The sequence below is a fragment of the Rana temporaria genome, chromosome 1, assembly GCF_905171775.1.
Source record: "Rana temporaria chromosome 1, aRanTem1.1, whole genome shotgun sequence".
NCBI lineage: Eukaryota > Metazoa > Chordata > Amphibia > Anura > Ranidae > Rana > Rana temporaria.
The window spans coordinates 551,813,610-551,834,808 of NC_053489.1; the positions used below are offsets into that span (position 1 = coordinate 551,813,610).

Consider the following 21,199-nt stretch of genomic DNA (forward strand, 5'->3'; position numbering starts at 1 on the left):
CTGATTTTAGACATATTCTTCCAATTTTGGTGATATTGAAAAGGCTACTATAAAGCCTTTTATTTATTTTGGGTCTCAAGCTGCCATATGCTATATTTCTGGCTATAATTCAGTTATGATGTTGGACTATGATGGGTGGGATTGAAACAGGATAAGAGAATAAATGTAATTCTGCTTTGTCATATTTTGATTCACTGTGGATTTTCTTTTTTAGGTCTGTTGGTTATTGAATGTCTTTGTGTCGCTTTTTCCCTATGTAGATCGTGCCATGGAGCCTGGCGCTCCACCGTTACTGTGTGGAAAAGTGTCCCGTGATATTAAACAAGAAGTAGACAAACTGACTGGCAACCTCAGGGGGAAGAAATTAAGATGGTTTTCAGAATGTCTTTCTGTAAGTGTCAAAAAAATGATACAGCCTTACAGTAATATCAGAACAGTATTATCAGTGCTGCCGGTCTGTATATGTAATAGAAAATGGTAAAATAGGAAAGGATAATGGCAGAGTAAATAACCATGTTAGTTACCTTGCCTCTACAAAAAGTATGTGAACCCTTTTGGAATGACATGGATTTCTGCACAAATTGGTCATAAAATGTGATCTGATCTTCATCTAAGTCACAACAATGGGCAATCACAGTCTGCTTAAACTAATAACACACAAATAATTAAATGTTACCATGTTTTTATTGAACACACCATGTAAACATTCACAGTGCAGGTGGGAAAAGTATGTGAACCCCTAGACTAATGACATCTCCAAGAGCTAGCTGGAGTGAGGCCCCATACACACGAGAGGATTTATCCGCAGATACGGTCCAGCGGACCGTATCCGCGGATAAATCCTCTCGAGGATTTCAGAAGATTTCTATGCGATGGCGTGTACACACCATCGCATTGAAATCCGCGCTAAAATCCTCTGCCGATGACGTGTCGCGCCGTCGCCGCTATTATGACGCGGCGACGGGCGCGACGCTGTCATATAAGGAATTCCACGCATGCGTCAAATCATTACGACGCGTGCGGGGAATCCCTTTGGACGAATGGATCCGGTAAGTCTGTACAGACGAGCGGATCCATCCGTTGGAATTGATTCCAGCAGATGGATTTGTTGAGCATGTCAGCAAATATCCATCTGCTGGAAATCCATCCCAGGGGAGATTTATCCGCGGATAAATATCCGACGGAGTGTACACACCATAGAATCTATCCGCAGAAACCCATTTGATGGGATTTATCTGCGGATAGATTCTATGGTGTGTATGGGGCCTGAGGTGTCAGCCAACTGGAGGTGTTGGTTACAGCTGCCCTGCCCTATAAAAAACACACACCAGTTCTGGGTTTGCTTTTCACAAGAAGCATTGCCTGATGTGAATGATGCATCGCACAAAAGAGCTCTCAGAAGACCTACGATTAAGAATTGTTTACTTGCATAAAGCTGGAAAGGGTTATAAAAGTATCTCCAAAAGCCTTGCTGTTGATCAGTCCATGGTAAGACAAAATGTCTATAAATGGAGAAAGTTCAGCACTGCTGCTACAAGTCTCTGGCATATGCTAACATCCCTGTTAGCAAATCTACGATGCGTAAAACACTAAACAAGAATAGATTTCATGGGAGGATACCACAGAGGAAGCCACTGCTGTCCAAAAAAAAACATTGCTGCACGTTTACAGCTTGCACAGGAGCACCTGGATGTTCCACAGCAGTACTGGCAAAATATTCTGTGGACAGATGCAACCAAATTTGAGTTGTTTGGAAGAAACACACAACACTATGTGTTGAGAAAAAGAGGCACAGCACACCAACATCAAAACCTCATCCCAACTGTGAAGTATGGTGGTGGGGGCATCATGGTTTGGGGCTGCTTTGCTGTGTCAGGGCCTGGACGGATTGCTATCTTTGAAGGAAAAATTAATTCCCAAGTTTATCAAAACATTTTGCAGGAGAACTTAAGGCCATCTGTCCACCAGCTAAAGCTTAACAGAAGATGGGTGTTGCAACAGGACAACGACCCAAAGCATAGAAGTAAATCAACAACAGAATGGCTTAAACAGAAGAAAATACGCCTTCTGGAGTGGCCCAGTCAGAGTCCTGACCTCAACCCGATTGAGATGCTGTGGCATGACCTCAAGAAAGTGATTCACACCAGACATGCCAGGAATATTGCTGAACTGAAACCGTTCTGTAAAGAGGAATGGTCAAGAATTACTCCTGACCGTTGTGCACGTCTGATTTGCAAACGTTTGGTTGAAGTTATTGCTGCCAAAGGAGGTTCAACCAGTTATTAAATCCAAGGGTTCACATACTTTTTCCACATGCACTGTGAATGTTTACATGGTGTGTTCAATAAAAACATTTAATTCTTTGTGTGTTGTTAGTTTAAGCAGACTGTGATTGTCTATTGCGACTCAGATGAAGATCAGATCACATTTTATGACCAATTTGTGCAGAAATCCATATCATTCCAAAAGGGTTCACATAATTTTTGTGGCAACTGTATATGTGTATATATAAAATCTGTATATCGTTCATTATGTTGTTATAATGCTGAATTTGGTGTGTTGCCTAGGGTCCTCTTAATGGAAGACAACTGTTGTTTATACATAATTGAACAGTTTTTACCTAATTTATGAATTGGAAAGAAAAGCACTTCTCTGCAAACAGAACCGACTTCTAAATAATCTTTAGGGAATTTTCCCCATACATGACATATTCTGTCTTCTGTCTCTTAGCCTCCAGGAGGCAGTAAAAATGTATGGGACTTGGTAGCAGTGTTAAAAGGTCAAGATGACAGTCTTCTCCCACAGAACTACTGCAAAGGGATTATGCATATGAAGCATCTTGTCAGATTTAAGACAGTAAGTACTATCATAAATGTTATTTATTCTGCAGACAATGGATGCTTTTCTGTTCATTGTATTAACATAGTATACCTTACTACAATGTTACCTAAATAATTGGTGTAAAAGATCTGTATGAGTATAGGAGAAAGATGGAGACAATGGGCCAGATTCAGGTACATTTGCCCTGGCGCAGCGTATCAGTGATACGCTACGCCGCTGTATCTTACCTGACGAAATTTCGAATCCACAGCGATTTCGCGCCATAAGATACGGCGGTGTAGTGTTTTTCTGGCGGCGTATTTGAAATTGGGCGGGTAGGGGGCGTGATTCATTTAAATGAAGCGCGTCCCCGCGCTGATTGAAATGCGCATGCTCCGTTTTGAAATTTCCCGCCGTGCTTTGCGCGAAATGACGTCGCACCGACGTAATTTTTTGAACTTCGACGTGCGTTACATCCTTTACTATTCACGGACGACTTACGCAAAAAAAAAAAAAAAAAATTCGACGCGGGAACGACGGCCATACTTAACATGGCAAGTCTATCTATACGCCACAGAATAGCAGCTTTAACTATACGCCGGGAAAAGCCGACTAGCGACGACGTAAGAGAATGCAAAGACCGCGCGTACCTTCGTGGATCGCCGTAAAAAGCTAATTAGCATACCCGACGCAGAAAAACGACGCAAACTCCACCCAGCGGGTGCCGAAGTATTGCACCTACGATCCGAAGGCGTACGAAGCCGTACGCCTGTCGGATCGAAGCCAGAAGCCGTCGTATCTTGGTTTGAGGATTCAAACTAAAGATACGACGCGGCAAATTTGAAAGTACGCCGGAGTATCAGTAGATACGCCGGCGTACTCTCACTGTGAATCTGGCCCAATGCCAGTAGCAACCTATTAAATTCTGCTATGGGCAGTTCGATGCTACCCACAGCATGCCTATATTTTTAATCACGACCATTTTTTTCTTTAAAGTTCAACGTGTATACATGCATATATTGCAGCACTGGCAACTAGAAGAGGACGAAGAAGAATTTTATGCACGATCTTTACGGAACATTTTTACCCAGGATCTTTTTGTTGCATTCAAATTTGTTTGGAAAAATGGATATTACCGCGCTTATCAAAGGAGGGGAAACAGAGAGGGGAAGAAAGGGGGAGGGGAAATGAAAGTGATGAGAAGTGGAGGTACAGCTGCGGCACTGGAAGGTGTATCAAACCATAAGCAATTGAAAATGGGGAGGGTAGTGCTGCGCTAATCAGTGGTGAATGGATAAGTGAATAAACAGGTGGGGGAGGGGAATGAAAGTAGGTGTAATTGAATTGAGGAGCAATATAGCCCAAATGGCATCAGCATAAAAATAAATATAAATGATCAGTGAACAATAACAGTAATGGTGCAAATCATATAACTACACAGGTTCCTCTTAATGTGATGAAATACACTATAAGTAATGGTGCAAAAAATTTTTTCAGGTAACTGTGCTAAGTGACACTCCTATATTGGTGATAAACAGTCCATCAACAGAGTTTGAAAAATATTAGCAAAAAATATAAGTAAAATTTCAAAAGTCCAAGAAAGCAAAAGTGCAAGTGTAGGTCCGCAATATGGAGTGAGAGGAAAATGGGTATCCAGTGATCCTTTTAAGGGTAAGTAAGGATGTCCCCTTACCTTACTGCTGTAAGGTAACAGCATATAGATCCAACCACATTAGATGGTTCACTCGATGGGCTCTGATCCAACAACGGCAGGTCCTCCTTGGGGTTCTCGTCCCAGATTGGTCAGTTTCTCGCCCCAAAGAAATAAAGCATCGATGGTGTGATACCGTTTTAAAAATTTTAATTCTCAAAGAAAATAGACAGGGGTACTCACATAATCCAAAATACAATTGAGCATGTAAAAAAGAGGGGCAATCTGTCGCCAACGTCACCTCCGATACCTCTCAGTGGACTCATGCGCATTCGTCACTATCATGTGACTTCCTCAGGAGTAGTGAGAGGCATAAATGGGATCCTTTTTATAAGGTGACTTGTTTAGTAGGCTGTAAGTAAACTCAGCTGTTTGCCATGTAAATAATGCAGCTGCAGCCATTTTCCCGTAGTCTGCTAGGCATTTAATAGTAAAATCAAAAAATTTCGCCCAGCATATAAAATATTTAAATTAGTAGCATTCAGATGGTGGGTGACAGATATGACATCTCATTTATATGGTTAACAATGAAAAAAATTGAAAAAACTTAAAAGCTTCAGCCAGGGGACGGAGACCAGGGGGGGGGGGCAAACACAGAAGTCCCATTGTACCATCATAACATTCTGTGTTGACAGTACACAGCATTCTACAGGAAGTCTGGCAGCCGCCATTTTGTTGTAGCTCAAAAGTACCATCATAACATTCTGTGCTGACAGTACACAGCGTTCTACAGGAAGTCTGGCAGCCGCCATTTTGTTGTAGCTCAAAAGACGTCCCCAGCATCTCACAGAGCGCTGGTGATACGTCTTACAAAAGTGAGCCATTCTGTCTGATGTCTGGTCGGGGGCCTGCATGGGGCCCCCCGACCTCGGCCAGCATCACAAATAGGCTTCCATCACGTATCGGCGGCGTCTATCAAAACGAGCGCCGCCGGAAGTGGAGCTGCAGCCACCTTGCAGCCACCGGAAGTGGAGCCGCGGCCATTTTTTTGAAGCCAATGCTTGTTAAATGGTGACACACGGCATCCTCACAAGGGAGCACTCGAGGGAAACAATTAAAAACACAGGGGAGCAGGAATTTATGTGTATATACACACTCATAATGCACCGAGAAGATTGAGGCTCAATTGGTATATTAAAAAATATTGAGAGCCAGAATAATTTGTTAAAAAAAAATATATATATGTTAAAAAGTATAAAAAATTTAAATGAATGTATGTCGACATATTTAATTTCATTGAATGGATATGCCACATAAGGTTAAAAGACGTAGATGACGTGTGCGAACAGATCCACATATACAGATTAAAAACAATCTACGTCATCAATATTAGATAGCGAAAAGGAGAGAACAGAGAGGGTAAGTGAAGCAAGAAATAAATCAAAAAATAAAGTCTTATCGGTCACTTAAAAAACAATTAAGATCAAAATCTATGTTAAGACCTCGGGGAGCAAAAGTATCCAGAGTAAATATCCAGCGAGATTCTAACTGGCTCAATGTTCTAACTTTATGCCCGCCTCGCCAGTGTCTCACATAGGGCTCTATGCCCCAAAATTTAAGATGTGTCGGATCTTTATTGTGGTGGGTAAGGAAGTGTCTTGATACACTATGTTTATCGAAACCTTTAAGGATGTTTTGGACATGTTCTTTTATACGCACTCGTAATGCTCTTTTTGTCCGGCCTATGTATTGTAGACCGCAACTGCATTCGAGTGCGTATACAACTCCCTCTGTGTTACAGCAGATAAATTCTTTTATTTCGTATACATCTCCTGTACTAGTTGCAGTAAAATCTTTCCTCTTCTGGTTTGGTTTGTGAGTTCTCAAACATGCGTAGCATCTTTTGCATGGAAAAAAACCTTTACCAGTGAAAAAAGAGAGGAAGTTGTTTTTATTTTTAGGCGGATCAGGCACATTTTTAACAATTTTGTCCCTAATAGTAGGTGCCCTTTTATATACGAACTTTGGAATCGGTGGAAGGACACCCCCCAGTTCTTTGTCAGCCAGTAGTATATTCCAATGGCGTCTAATGACTTTTTCAATGCATTTATGTTGTATACTGTAATCGAAGATGATAGGCATCAAGTCTTTATGCATTTTTTGTTTAGGCTTATCACTCATAAGAGTCTGTCTATCCATTGTTGCCACTTCTGCAATCTTCTGGTTAATAAAGGAATTGTCGTATCCTTTTTGTTTAAACCTTTCTCCCATGTCTTTTGCTTGGGTGAGAAAAGTATCTTTGTCTGTACAATTTCGTCTTAGGCGCATTAATTGCCCTTTTGGAATGTTAAAAAGCCAGTTTCTGTGATGACAACTTTCAAGCGGCAAGTAGCTATTACGATCCACATTTTTAAAATGAGTTTTAGACCGGAGTTCATTATTTTCTTGTTCCACCTCTAGGTCTAGGAATGTGATCTTTTTGTTGCTGATTTCCCAAGAAAGTTCAATGTTTCTGTCATTGGTATTTAAATCTTGTAGAAAATCTGCTAGCGTTTCTTTCTCGCCCCTCCACAGTATGAAGATATCATCAATATATCTTTTATATATGTACAGATCATCAGGAGGTTCAGAGAAGATTTTCCCTTCTTCCCATTGGGCCATAAAAAGCCCAGCTACACTAGGGGCAAATTTTGCCCCCATGGCTACGCCGGTTTTCTGGAAAAAGTAATTGCCGCCATACCAGAAGTAGCTATTTTTAAGACAAAAGTCCAAACTTTTTACCAGATATTTTCGTTGGATGCAGGGCAACTGGGAATATTTCCTGAGGCCCCATTTGACTGCTTCGCATGCTTGATGATGTAGTATGATCGTGTATAACGACGATACGTCTGCTGTTGCTAGCCAAAAGGGTCCATCATCTCTTGGTATATCATCCAGGCATTGTAACATCTGTTTTGTGTCTCTAAGATACGCTCTTGTACTCTGAACTACTGGCTGTAAATAGAAGTCAATGTATTGCCCCATTCTTGCAGTTAAGGAATCAATTCCATTTACTATAGGTCTGGGCGGTGGATTCGTGCTGTTCTTATGTATTTTGGGGAGTGAGTATACAATAGGTGTGCGACATGATGTAGGGATCAGATATTGTGCTTCTTTCTTATCCAGGATTCCTCTTTTTAGTCCTAAATGTACAATCTGTTCCAAGGCTTTTCTGCATATAAACATGGGATTACTCAGAAGGCGGTTGTAGGTGTTGGTATCTCCTAGCATTTGTTCCATGCTCATTTTATACTGTTCCTTGGAAAGTACCACAATGCCACCACCTTTATCGGCTGGTCGAACTACTAGATCTTTTCTTTTCATCAATTTGCGTATTCCACTCCTAATATGTTTCGGTTCTTCTTGTTTTTTCACTTTCAGGTCCATTAGTTCTCCTGTGACCAATCTTTTAAAGACTTCCACACATTTATTATCTTTCACAGGCGGATTAAAAATAGATTTATTCTTCAGATTACTATGTCTAATTTCTTCATCTGGATTGACGGATCATACGTTTAAATGGCAGAGCCAATCGGGCCGACCAGATCCCATCTCAACCTATTCCACACCAGAGAGAAATGTGAGGGTCTATTCACCCCCAAGAGTGATCAACTATATAGGGCCCACCCAAGAAACGCATGATAGGAATAGGCACGAATCGCCCCGGCAGTACAGAAATGAAGAGAGACAGGGCAACTATAATCAACACACTCCCTACCAAAATGAGAGAAGACCACCCCAAAATGAGCGGACACCACAGAATGGTTGGAAGAAACCCTTCTGGAAAAAACGCAGAAATAATAACAATGGCCATAACTATGGACAAAGACCACAACAAGACCAGAGGGATAATAGACCCCAGCCCCAAAACCAACGAGATAATAGAGGTGGAGGCTATGAGAATAGAGGTCGGCCACAGGAAACCAACTATTATCAGGGACGTCCAAATGAATACCATGAGAACAGAGGATATACACATGAACAGAGAAGAAGAAGCCCTGTTCGTTCAAATGATCGAAGAGAGGGAGATCGAGGTTATTACACTCATCACCCACAGGATAGGAGTCCAATCCCTACACGGAATTATTATGCACCCCTAGAACAGCGAACAGTGGATGATAGAGTGGAAAGACATCAAAATCCCAATACCTCTTCTTTTTTAGAGAGAGGTCAAGAATACCATCCGCCTCGACATACAGAGGAAATAAGAACCTACAGAAGAACCCCAGAAAGAAACGGGGAAAGCGAGGAGGAAAGAGAACACAAAAGAAAAAGAACAGAAAGGGAGAGGGAATCTTCAACTTAAGTGGACTCCCACTTACACATGAAGAGATTGGCGTCCTAGATAAAGGCCTCAAATACGCACCAGCGAAAAATCTGGATAAATTCCAGACATATATAGGAATTCAAAAGTATGTAAGGAAATTAAATATTCAAAAGTATATGATCAGTAACCCTTACAAAACTAGGACTGCCAATCCAGATGAAGAAATTAGACATAGTAATCTGAAGAATAAATCTATTTTTAATCCGCCTGTGAAAGATAATAAATGTGTGGAAGTCTTTAAAAGATTGGTCACAGGAGAACTAATGGACCTGAAAGTGAAAAAACAAGAAGAACCGAAACATATTAGGAGTGGAATACGCAAATTGATGAAAAGAAAGGATCTAGTAGTTCGACCAGCCGATAAAGGTGGTGGCATTGTGGTACTTTCCAAGGAACAGTATAAAATGAGCATGGAACAAATGCTAGGAGATACCAACACCTACAACCGCCTTCTGAGTAATCCCATGTTTATATGCAGAAAAGCCTTGGAACAGATTGTACATTTAGGACTAAAAAGAGGAATCCTGGATAAGAAAGAAGCACAATATCTGATCCCTACATCATGTCGCACACCTATTGTATACTCACTCCCCAAAATACATAAGAACAGCACGAATCCACCGCCCAGACCTATAGTAAATGGAATTGATTCCTTAACTGCAAGAATGGGGCAATACATTGACTTCTATTTACAGCCAGTAGTTCAGAGTACAAGAGCGTATCTTAGAGACACAAAACAGATGTTACAATGCCTGGATGATATACCAAGAGATGATGGACCCTTTTGGCTAGCAACAGCAGACGTATCGTCGTTATACACGATCATACTACATCATCAAGCATGCGAAGCAGTCAAATGGGGCCTCAGGAAATATTCCCAGTTGCCCTGCATCCAACGAAAATATCTGGTAAAAAGTTTGGACTTTTGTCTTAAAAATAGCTACTTCTGGTATGGCGGCAATTACTTTTTCCAGAAAACCGGCGTAGCCATGGGGGCAAAATTTGCCCCTAGTGTAGCTGGGCTTTTTATGGCCCAATGGGAAGAAGGGAAAATCTTCTCTGAACCTCCTGATGATCTGTACATATATAAAAGATATATTGATGATATCTTCATACTGTGGAGGGGCGAGAAAGAAACGCTAGCAGATTTTCTACAAGATTTAAATACCAATGACAGAAACATTGAACTTTCTTGGGAAATCAGCAACAAAAAGATCACATTCCTAGACCTAGAGGTGGAACAAGAAAATAATGAACTCCGGTCTAAAACTCATTTTAAAAATGTGGATCGTAATAGCTACTTGCCGCTTGAAAGTTGTCATCACAGAAACTGGCTTTTTAACATTCCAAAAGGGCAATTAATGCGCCTAAGACGAAATTGTACAGACAAAGATACTTTTCTCACCCAAGCAAAAGACATGGGAGAAAGGTTTAAACAAAAAGGATACGACAATTCCTTTATTAACCAGAAGATTGCAGAAGTGGCAACAATGGATAGACAGACTCTTATGAGTGATAAGCCTAAACAAAAAATGCATAAAGACTTGATGCCTATCATCTTCGATTACAGTATACAACATAAATGCATTGAAAAAGTCATTAGACGCCATTGGAATATACTACTGGCTGACAAAGAACTGGGGGGTGTCCTTCCACCGATTCCAAAGTTCGTATATAAAAGGGCACCTACTATTAGGGACAAAATTGTTAAAAATGTGCCTGATCCGCCTAAAAATAAAAACAACTTCCTCTCTTTTTTCACTGGTAAAGGTTTTTTTTCCATGCAAAAGATGCTACGCATGTTTGAGAACTCACAAACCAAACCAGAAGAGGAAAGATTTTACTGCAACTAGTACAGGAGATGTATACGAAATAAAAGAATTTATCTGCTGTAACACAGAGGGAGTTGTATACGCACTCGAATGCAGTTGCGGTCTACAATACATAGGCCGGACAAAAAGAGCATTACGAGTGCGTATAAAAGAACATGTCCAAAACATCCTTAAAGGTTTCGATAAACATAGTGTATCAAGACACTTCCTTACCCACCACAATAAAGATCCGACACATCTTAAATTTTGGGGCATAGAGCCCTATGTGAGACACTGGCGAGGCGGGCATAAAGTTAGAACATTGAGCCAGTTAGAATCTCGCTGGATATTTACTCTGGATACTTTTGCTCCCCGAGGTCTTAACATAGATTTTGATCTTAATTGTTTTTTAAGTGACCGATAAGACTTTATTTTTTGATTTATTTCTTGCTTCACTTACCCTCTCTGTTCTCTCCTTTTCGCTATCTAATATTGATGACGTAGATTGTTTTTAATCTGTATATGTGGATCTGTTCGCACACGTCATCTACGTCTTTTAACCTTATGTGGCATATCCATTCAATGAAATTAAATATGTCGACATACATTCATTTAAATTTTTTATACTTTTTAACATATATATATTTTTTTTTAACAAATTATTCTGGCTCTCAATATTTTTTAATATACCAATTGAGCCTCAATCTTCTCGGTGCATTATGAGTGTGTATATACACATAAATTCCTGCTCCCCTGTGTTTTTAATTGTTTCCCTCGAGTGCTCCCTTGTGAGGATGCCGTGTGTCACCATTTAACAAGCATTGGCTTCAAAAAAATGGCCGCGGCTCCACTTCCGGTGGCTGCAAGGTGGCTGCAGCTCCACTTCCGGCGGCGCTCGTTTTGATAGACGCCGCCGATACGTGATGGAAGCCTATTTGTGATGCTGGCCGAGGTCGGGGGGCCCCATGCAGGCCCCCGACCAGACATCAGACAGAATGGCTCACTTTTGTAAGACGTATCACCAGCGCTCTGTGAGATGCTGGGGACGTCTTTTGAGCTACAACAAAATGGCGGCTGCCAGACTTCCTGTAGAACGCTGTGTACTGTCAGCACAGAATGTTATGATGGTACTTTTGAGCTACAACAAAATGGCGGCTGCCAGACTTCCTGTAGAATGCTGTGTACTGTCAACACAGAATGTTATGATGGTACAATGGGACTTCTGTGTTTGCCCCCCCCCCATGGTCTCCGTCCCCTGGCTGAAGCTTTTAAGTTTTTTCAATTTTTTTCATTGTTAACCATATAAATGAGATGTCATATCTGTCACCCACCATCTGAATGCTACTAATTTAAATATTTTATATGCTGGGCGAAATTTTTTGATTTTACTATTAAATGCCTAGCAGACTACGGGAAAATGGCTGCAGCTGCATTATTTACATGGCAAACAGCTGAGTTTACTTACAGCCTACTAAACAAGTCACCTTATAAAAAGGATCCCATTTATGCCTCTCACTACTCCTGAGGAAGTCACATGATAGTGACGAATGCGCATGAGTCCACTGAGAGGTATCGGAGGTGACGTTGGCGACAGATTGCCCCTCTTTTTTACATGCTCAATTGTATTTTGGATTATGTGAGTACCCCTGTCTATTTTCTTTGAGAATTAAAATTTTTAAAACGGTATCACACCATCGATGCTTTATTTCTTTGGGGCGAGAAACTGACCAATCTGGGACGAGAACCCCAAGGAGGACCTGCCGTTGTTGGATCAGAGCCCATCGAGTGAACCATCTAATGTGGTTGGATCTATATGCTGTTACCTTACAGCAGTAAGGTAAGGGGACATCCTTACTTACCCTTAAAAGGATCACTGGATACCCATTTTCCTCTCACTCCATATTGCGGACCTACACTTGCACTTTTGCTTTCTTGGACTTTTGAAATTTTACTTATATTTTTTGCTAATATTTTTCAAACTCTGTTGATGGACTGTTTATCACCAATATAGGAGTGTCACTTAGCACAGTTACCTGAAAAAATTTTTTGCACCATTACTTATAGTGTATTTCATCACATTAAGAGGAACCTGTGTAGTTATATGATTTGCACCATTACTGTTATTGTTCACTGATCATTTATATTTATTTTTATGCTGATGCCATTTGGGCTATATTGCTCCTCATTTCAATTCAAATTTGTTTATTAAAGTTTAACAAATTACAAAGATAGGTTCAAAAGCAGTGCTAGAAAGTAACATGTCAAGGTATAATAAACATTGCTCCACAATATAACTGAAAATAGCCTATTTTGCATAGTCTGTTTTAGGATTAGTGGTGTAGATAACATTTTATAGTTTGGTCAGTAGAGGCTGTAATCTAAAATGGATAATAAAGATAAAACAAAGTCTCGCATAAGGAAAAAGTTACAACTAAACTAAATTATTCATCAGAAAACGTAAGTAAAGTAATAAGGGATTATCACTGTTATAAAGCTTCTAGGAGCTTATATGTCTATCAGGGCTCAAGTCCTGCGGGAACGCGTGGGAACAGAGTTCCTGCACTTTTTTCACAGCAGGAACGCAGTTCCCTTTGCATCACTAGAGCAGCCGCCCGAGCCAATCCTTCACTAAGCGGCGATGCCCAGCTTGAGTCACTGTCAGGGGCAGGCGAACCTTAGTAATCCTTTATGTTACTGGCCGCTTCCTGTATATGGATTCATCGGGCAGTATGCGCCGTGCGGGTATTCCGTCATTTCTTTGATGCCGCAATGTCTCCTGGGAACTTTTGTCATTGTTCCCAGGAGACATTGCGGAGGTCTGCCGCGAGTTATCGCGGGATTTAGAAAGAACTTGCGGTTTAGTAATTATGCATATGAGCGTATCATTTTTTTTTTTTCATGGGGAAGTGGATCTTGGGTGGGAGTTCCCACACTTTTTTCCCCAGGACTTGACCCCTGATGTCTATGATTTTATGAAACCAGGTAGAGAAAATAAAAGTATTGCTACTTGAACCTAAAGGGAAAAAAAACATAGAGAAAGGTAGAAGGAAGAGAAAGGTAGAAGGAAGATAAAAGAGAGAAAAAGAAAAAGGAGAACTGATAGGAAGAATCCCTGGGGTTGAGTAATAATAATAATAATAATCATATGGCTATAGAAGAGAGAGTGTGTATGTGAGTAAAACTATCAAGGCATCAACATGGCTTCATCAAAATTTGATGGTAAATAGTGAGTCACCCAAAGGAGCCATATACTCTTAAAGTAACTTATTTTGTCTTGAGCTAATGCCTCCATTTTAGTGTGAGCAGGGGGGGGGGGTGTGATATTTTACATTTTGCACTTTCACAAGCCAAAACTGAAGCTGTCCTACTCCGGGCATGAGGCTTTAATAACAAAAGTAATTCAGGTTTAAATGCGCATAGAAGAGGCTTTTATGGCTTACAACAGTGAGGCCTCGTACACACGATCGAGGAACTCGTCATAAATTAAACATCGGTTTCCTCGGCGAGTTCTTTGACAGGCTTGTGGGGAAACTTGACAAGCTTTCTTTGCGTACACACTGTCAAGACCAAATCTCCTCGTTCTCAAACGCGGTGACGTACAACACATACAACGGCAGGGGAAGTTCGATTCCACTGGCACAACCCTTGGGGCTGCTTTTGCTAATCTCATGTTACTGCGTGTTAAGTAAAAGTTTGGTGAGAGACAATTTGCACTTTTCAGACTGTTACAGCGTGACGAATGTGCTATCTCCATTACAAACGCTACTTTTACCGAAGGTGTGCTCCCGTCTCATACTTTATTCTGAGCATGCGCGGTTTTCTTAGCATACACACGCTCGTGTTTCTCGTCGAAAACCAGCCTGACGAGGAACCCTGACGAGGAAATTGAGACTCCCGTCGAGGAAAAAGAGAACTTGCTCTCTTTTTTTCTTGTCCAGTTCCTCGACAGTTTCCTCGATGAAAAACATACACACTGCCGGTTTCCTCTGCAAAAAAGCTCTGCCACCAAGTTTCTTGATGGATTCTGTCGAGGAAAACGGTCGTGTGTACGAGGCCTAATTGAAATCTCTTTATTACAGGCATATCCCACTTTTAAGTACAGAATGGGGATTATTTACTATCGCTGGAAAGCGCGAAATCAGGCTCACTTCTGCCTAGAAACCATGGAGCTTCTAACCCCAGCTTGTTCAATTAAGCCTGGTAAAAAAACCTGGAAGCTCATTGGTTTCTATGCAGAAGTGAGCCTGATTTTGCGCTTTCCAGCTTTAGTAAATAAACCCCATTGTGTACTTAAAAGTGGGGTATGCTTGTATACCTTCTCTTGGACAGTGATTTCACTTTACTTTTATACATTTATGGTAGCCAACAAACTTGCTTTATTAATAGAACTCACATTACGTGGTTAGGGTTACTGAATGAAGACTTTTTTTGCTGGAGAGTGCAAAATCTGGTGCAACATTGCACAGAAACAAATGAGCATCCAGGTGTTTTTCGTATTTTTTTGTCAAAGCTTAAAGCGGTTGTATACCCGCTGACACTTTTTTTTTTTTTCGTACATCTGTAAGGCAAAAGGCATAATGAGCTATTATGCACCGCGGGAGACTTCTTTTCGGCAAGGTCTGGCATTTGCCGGGCTTTCAGCCGAGAATCCCTGATGCGCATGCGCCGCTGAAGTCAGCGGCTCATTGCAAGGGGAATATCTCCTAAACCGTACAGGTTTAGAAGATATTCTTTTTACCCACAGGTAAGCCTTATTATAGACTTACCTGTAGGTAAAAGTTATAAAAATTACTATACAACCACTTTAATTGAACAAGCTGAAGTTAGAAGTTGATTGGCTACCATGCACAGCTGCACCAGATTTCCCATTCTCCCGTTTTAGTAAATCAACTCCACCCTGTATTTGGCTTTGGATATGAATGACAGTTAACTATGCATAAACAAAAAAAATTATTGTTTTTGATTGTTGATAAATATTGAATATACGTATGTATCCCTGACAGTCTAAAGCCCAGGAGCTAACAACAGTGAAGATGTCCAAGTTCGGTGGTGGCATTGGTGCTCCAAGCAAAGAAGAGAGGCTAAAAGAAGCTGCAGAGATCCATTTGAGACTCGGACAGATCCAAAGATATTGTGAACTGTTAGTCGAACTTGGAGAGGTACAGAATGCAATTTTAACACTGAAGCCAGTAAAGTGACAGTAAAATCAGCACAGATTGTTCCTCTGTGGGTAGCTCTATTAAAACAATTTCTGGCCTCATTTGCCAAAAGGGCAAATTTATAGAAATTTTAAAATCCAGGCTATTGATTAATTTCAAGAATCATGTGTACACTTATTTGATTTTTGATATCCTTTGTGTATTACTTTCAAATCTGTGCTGTAATGCAGCATGGAACACCTCCTGAACTTTGCCTCTGTGCAGGAGACTGGTCACTTCTGTTCTCCCTCTTTGTGCAGGAGACTGGTCTCGTATACACCCTCCCCTAGTTTTCTGCAGGTAGCCTGTAGTGGGAGGACCTGCTCACCAGTACATAGCTTTCATTGGATTCTTAAAGGAGTTAGGGAAAAAAAAGAAGGATAAGAACCACTGTTCTAAAAGAATGCAAATTTATACTGTTTGTATAATTTTTTTTTTTTTTTCATTTCTAGTGGGATAAAGCGCTATCAGTGGCTCCTGGTGTTTCTATGAAATACTGGAAAAAATTAATGCAAAGGTGAGTGAACAGTATCAGAACCTTTGTTGTGATCTTTGAGAATCTTTGAGCATAAATTCATTTATATTGCAAGTGGCTAGAGAGGTGAGTGCTTGTTAAAAAATGTTTTTATAGAGTAGTTTAATAACCGTAGTCTGATGCCTCGTACACATGATCGGTTTTCCCGGCGGTCAAAAGTCTGCCAGGAAAACCGAGGGGAAACCCCTAGAACCTGCTTGGTTGCTTCTCCCGTTTACACAAGGCCGGTTGTAAGCTCCACTGCAGTGTTTCCCATAGGAAAATTGCCGAGCAAAAAACCGCCAAGAATCGGCGGGAAAAAAGAGAACAAGTTAACATTTTTTGGCTCGCAGTTTTCCTATCGGGAAAACTGCTATGGAGCATACACACGGCCGGTTTTCCCACCGGTCTTTGTTCTCTCAGTTCTCAGTGTAGAGCTGGCTGGGAACATCTACAGAACCATTTCAATGCTGCATCTACATAGGTAGGCATGAATGTTTATTTTTTTTCAGAATCCTGCACTTCTCTTTTAAATATATCAGAATTCTCTATATTGTTTGTGATTTTATTTGTATTATTTAGAAGAGCGAGTCAGCTCATTGAAGAGGAAAATGATGATGTCATTCCCTACTGCATAGCTACTGGGGATGTGAAAAGATTGGTACATTTCTTTACCTCCAGAGGGCAACTTAAAGAGGCTTTACTTGTGGCACAGGTATGACTGTCGTCTGTTCATGATGGATCTTGTTTTAGAAATCAATGAGTCATGAAGTTTGTTTTCTGCCAAGAATATTTATCGATTATAAGGTATCCTCTCTACTGACAGATCCACATGTTGTAACATTCTAGATAAGATGACATATGATGTAAAAGAACAAGGTTCTAACAAAACCCCTGTAATATATCACTGGGAACAATATAGAAGATGAATTCCCTTCTCTTAATCTTAAAATTTTTCATCTTTTTTCTTGTTTCCAAGTAAGGAGGCCCCTTTCACACCAGCAGACCGATCAGGCCTGCTGTCCGTTTTTTTAGGCAAACCCAATAGGACCACTCATTGTTCTCTATGGAGCGACTGATGTCAGTGGACACCCGCTGGCATCCGATGCAGGCCGGTCCGCTAAAAACAGATGGATGGAGATACATTCCCCATCCGTCTAACGTATCGAATGACAGTCGGATGGAAATGGACAAGCTGTCCGTTTCCATCCGACTGTGCCATTAAGAACAGCGGGATGTGTAAATTTCCGCTCTGCATAGCATAGCAGAAACAAACCTGTCATTCACCTGCTCAGCGGGGATCAGCAGATTCCCCGCTGAGCAGGTGGATCCGCTTGAGGGAGTCCGCCCAGTCTGAAAGGACCCTTAATTACCATAATAATAAAAATAAAAATAGCTTTTGAAGAAAGCAGTGTGTTCTGACTTAGAATTTCACAAATGCCCCACTTTAATACCATTTTTTAGTTAATACTAAATTTTATAATAATATTTCATAGTACATGTGGTACCCGGACACTGATGGTGAGTTTGGGAAACACAACATTTACAGTATGTCACAAAAGTGAGTCCACCCCTCACATTTTTGTAAATATTTTATTATATCTTTTATTGTTCAAATTTTTTATTGAAAAATAAAATGCACAGAGTAACATGGTCAACATTTCAGATTGAGTCAATAAAGGGAATATAATGGTACATCTCAGTTATAATGGATACAAACGTGACATTGGGAACTTCTGAGCACAGATAGCTTGAGAACAATGCAGACATACTAGAAAGGTTTGTACAACGGATACTATTGGGGACATTGTATATAGGTACAACTAGATCCAAGACAACAATGGAGACGATTCCAAAAATAGTGCAAAACAACAGTATGTACTCTGTAAATTCAAAATTAAGGAAATATAAACTAAATTTACACTATTATACAAGCTGTACACTCACTACTTTACATTGTAGCAAAGTGTAATTTCTTCAGTGTTGTCACATGAAAAGATATAATAAAGCCAAAGCCTGGAAGACCCCTAAACTCCACATAACCGAAGTAAAACACAGAGTGACCCAAGCAATGATCCATAGTAAGACCGAAGCGATTGTCCTGGACCGGGTTTCTCGGCATGACAAAATATGGTCCCCCTGGTTGGAGAATTTCCTCCCCCCTGAGTTTGAAGTCACCTTATCTTCCCCATGAGCGGTAGGTCATTGCCTCGCTGTAACGCCACGACCCCTTGTGGGTTCGCGCGCCCACGCCGACAATCTCCCTCCCTACTTCTTCTTCCTCCTTCCCTATTCCATTTCTAGCTTTTCTCTTCTTATTTCCTCCTCTCTGTCCCTATTTCTTGGGGCTCTCTTGCTCCTGTACTAAAAACTGTTACATTTGTATCCGTGAGCAGAGCTCGCTCCCCTCTCTTCTGAGACTGGGCCACAGGCAGTATTCCATCATGATAACGACCCCAAACGCACCTGCAAGACAACCACTGCCTTGCTAAAGAAGCTGAGGGTAAAGGTGATGGACTGGCCAAGCATGTCTCCAGACCTAAACCCTATTGAGCATCTGTGGGGCATCCTCAAACAGAAGGTGGAAGAGCGCAATGTCTCTTACATCTACTAGCTCTGTGATGTCGTCATGGAGGAGTGGAAGAGGACTCCATTGGAAACCTGTGAAGCTCTGGTGAACTCCATGTCCAAGAGGGTTAAGGCAGTGCTGGAAAATAATGGTGGCCACACAAAATATTGACACTTTGGGCCTAATTTGGAAATTTTCACTTAGGGGTGTACTCTGTACTTTTGTTGCCAGCAGTTAAGACATTAATGGCTGTGTGTTGAGTTATTTTGAGGGGACAGCAAATTTACACTGTTATACAAGCTGTACACTCACTACTTTACATTGTAGCAACATGTCATTTCTTCAGTGTTATCACATGAAAAGATGTAATAAAATATTTACAAAAAATGTGAGGGGTGTACTCACTTTTGTGAGATACTGTATATTCTACTTTGATGGAAACTATAATGGTAATCTTGGTACTAAAACTTTCAGTACACGAATCAAGGTATGTCTTTTTAAACATTGTACTGATGTGGTGTGCAGTCTCTAACCATATACCCACGTGAGCTGCTATTGGTAGAAAAATTGGTATTGGCAGCTAAAACATTGCAGGTATAGTCAGTGCTAGTTGCACATTTATACTGAATACCAGGGGCCTTCATTAAGCTCTAACAGCTATACACTTAGGCCCCGTACACACGAGGGGATCTCCGCTGGAAACGGTCCACCGGACCGTTTCCAGCAGAGATTTCTCCTCCGGATTTGGATCCGATGGCTTGTACTCACCATCGGATCAAAATCCGCGCGGAATCCATCCGCGGTGACGTGTCGCACCGTCGCCGCGATGATGACGCGGCGACGTGCGCGACGCTGGAATGTAAGTGCTTCCACGCATGCGTCGAATCATTACGACGCATGCGAGGGAGGGGAGCAGACGGATTGATCCGGTGAGTCTGTACAGACCACCGGATCAATCCGCTGGAACCGATTCAAGCGGATAAATTTCTTAGCATGCTAAGAAATTTATATCCGCTTGAAATGGATCGGGCCGAGGAATCTCCGCGGATAAATATCCGCTAGGCCGTACAGACGACCGGATTTATCCGCTGGAACTGATCCGCGGATCAATTGACCTCTAAATTGACCTCTAAAGAAACAGTATCAGCAGTGATAATATTACTTAAGAAGTCACTTTCTTGTCACCTCCTCTCCCAGTCTCCTTCTTCCCTGTAGGTAAGGTGACCAGAGAGGGAAGGGAGTAGTGTTGCTGGGAGAAAGGGAGCAGGCGCCCTCTGGTGGTGGGAGGGTGGCAGTTCAGGTTATGCTGGCTCGTTTCGGCCCCCAAAAAGCCACAAACCAAGGATTGGGGACCCCTGCACTAGTAGATTTTCATTGTTTTAAGAACGTTTGTTTTTTAATTTTCCGGTCACTTCAAAATTGAATATTATTTTTTTTTAACTATTTTCAAATAACATTCATCAAGCGGTGAAATGTGCTGAGAATTTTTTTTACAATTGCTCGTATGAATATTCAAATGAAGGTTTGTTCGAAAATCTGCTAGTGTGTACCCAGCTTTAGACATTTTTACAAATCCTTCGGATTTTTTCATCATTGCAATCAAAAACGAACTTCAGTTTGACCCCACTAATAATTAGTAGATCAAACGAACGTTATTAAAATGAACATCTTTGAACAAAGATCTAATGTTGTGGCAATAAAATACAAGGACAAAAACTACTACTAAGAAAATTGAAGCATCCAAGAGTTAAAAAAAAAAAAAACAATATTCAGTCCGCTGACCAGTGCTCATTCAGAACCTGAAGAATTTGAATTGCTTGTAAAAATCGCACTAAGCGCTTTCTACTGATTAACTTGCTTATTTACTTCTAGGCAGCTTGTGAAGGCAACATACAGTCTGATCATGTTTCAGTAACGACTGTATCCCCAACTGAAGGCAACAATGTGGAAGATTATACGGGGTAAGTGGCCATACATCTATCCATTCGCAGTTTGAAAAATGTACACCTTCAGTCAAATGGTCATACAGATTGTGAGCTGTTTGAATGCCATTTTATTATTTTGTTTTACTGTCCTCTGTACAGGCTTCTGCATCGAGTCAGTACAGAACTGGCAGAGTGGTATTTCCAAGATGGGCGGGCTGTACTTGCAGCATGCTGCCATTTGGCAGTGGACAACAATGAAGTAAGAATCACTTGGCTGTTTATATAAATCTCTGTAATTTAGGGCCAGATCCTCAAAAGGGATACGCCGGCGTAACTGCTGTTACG

General features: G+C 41.1%; 1 protein-coding gene across 6 annotated transcripts in view; it reads left to right on the forward strand.

Annotated features, from left to right (window-relative positions):
• The window catches only part of WDR17 (WD repeat domain 17), a 168,208-nt gene that overhangs the window by 114,104 nt on the left and 32,905 nt on the right, over positions 1-21,199 (forward strand). For all 6 annotated transcript variants that reach the window (XM_040333663.1, XM_040333619.1, XM_040333636.1 and 3 more), the window contains 7 exons: positions 261-391; positions 2,731-2,856; positions 15,652-15,807; positions 16,299-16,363; positions 16,943-17,075; positions 20,802-20,890; positions 21,014-21,113. In XM_040333663.1, coding sequence (XP_040189597.1) covers positions 261-391; positions 2,731-2,856; positions 15,652-15,807; positions 16,299-16,363; positions 16,943-17,075; positions 20,802-20,890; positions 21,014-21,113 — 800 coding nt within the window. The remainder of the gene's footprint in view (positions 1-260; positions 392-2,730; positions 2,857-15,651; positions 15,808-16,298; positions 16,364-16,942; positions 17,076-20,801; positions 20,891-21,013; positions 21,114-21,199) is intronic.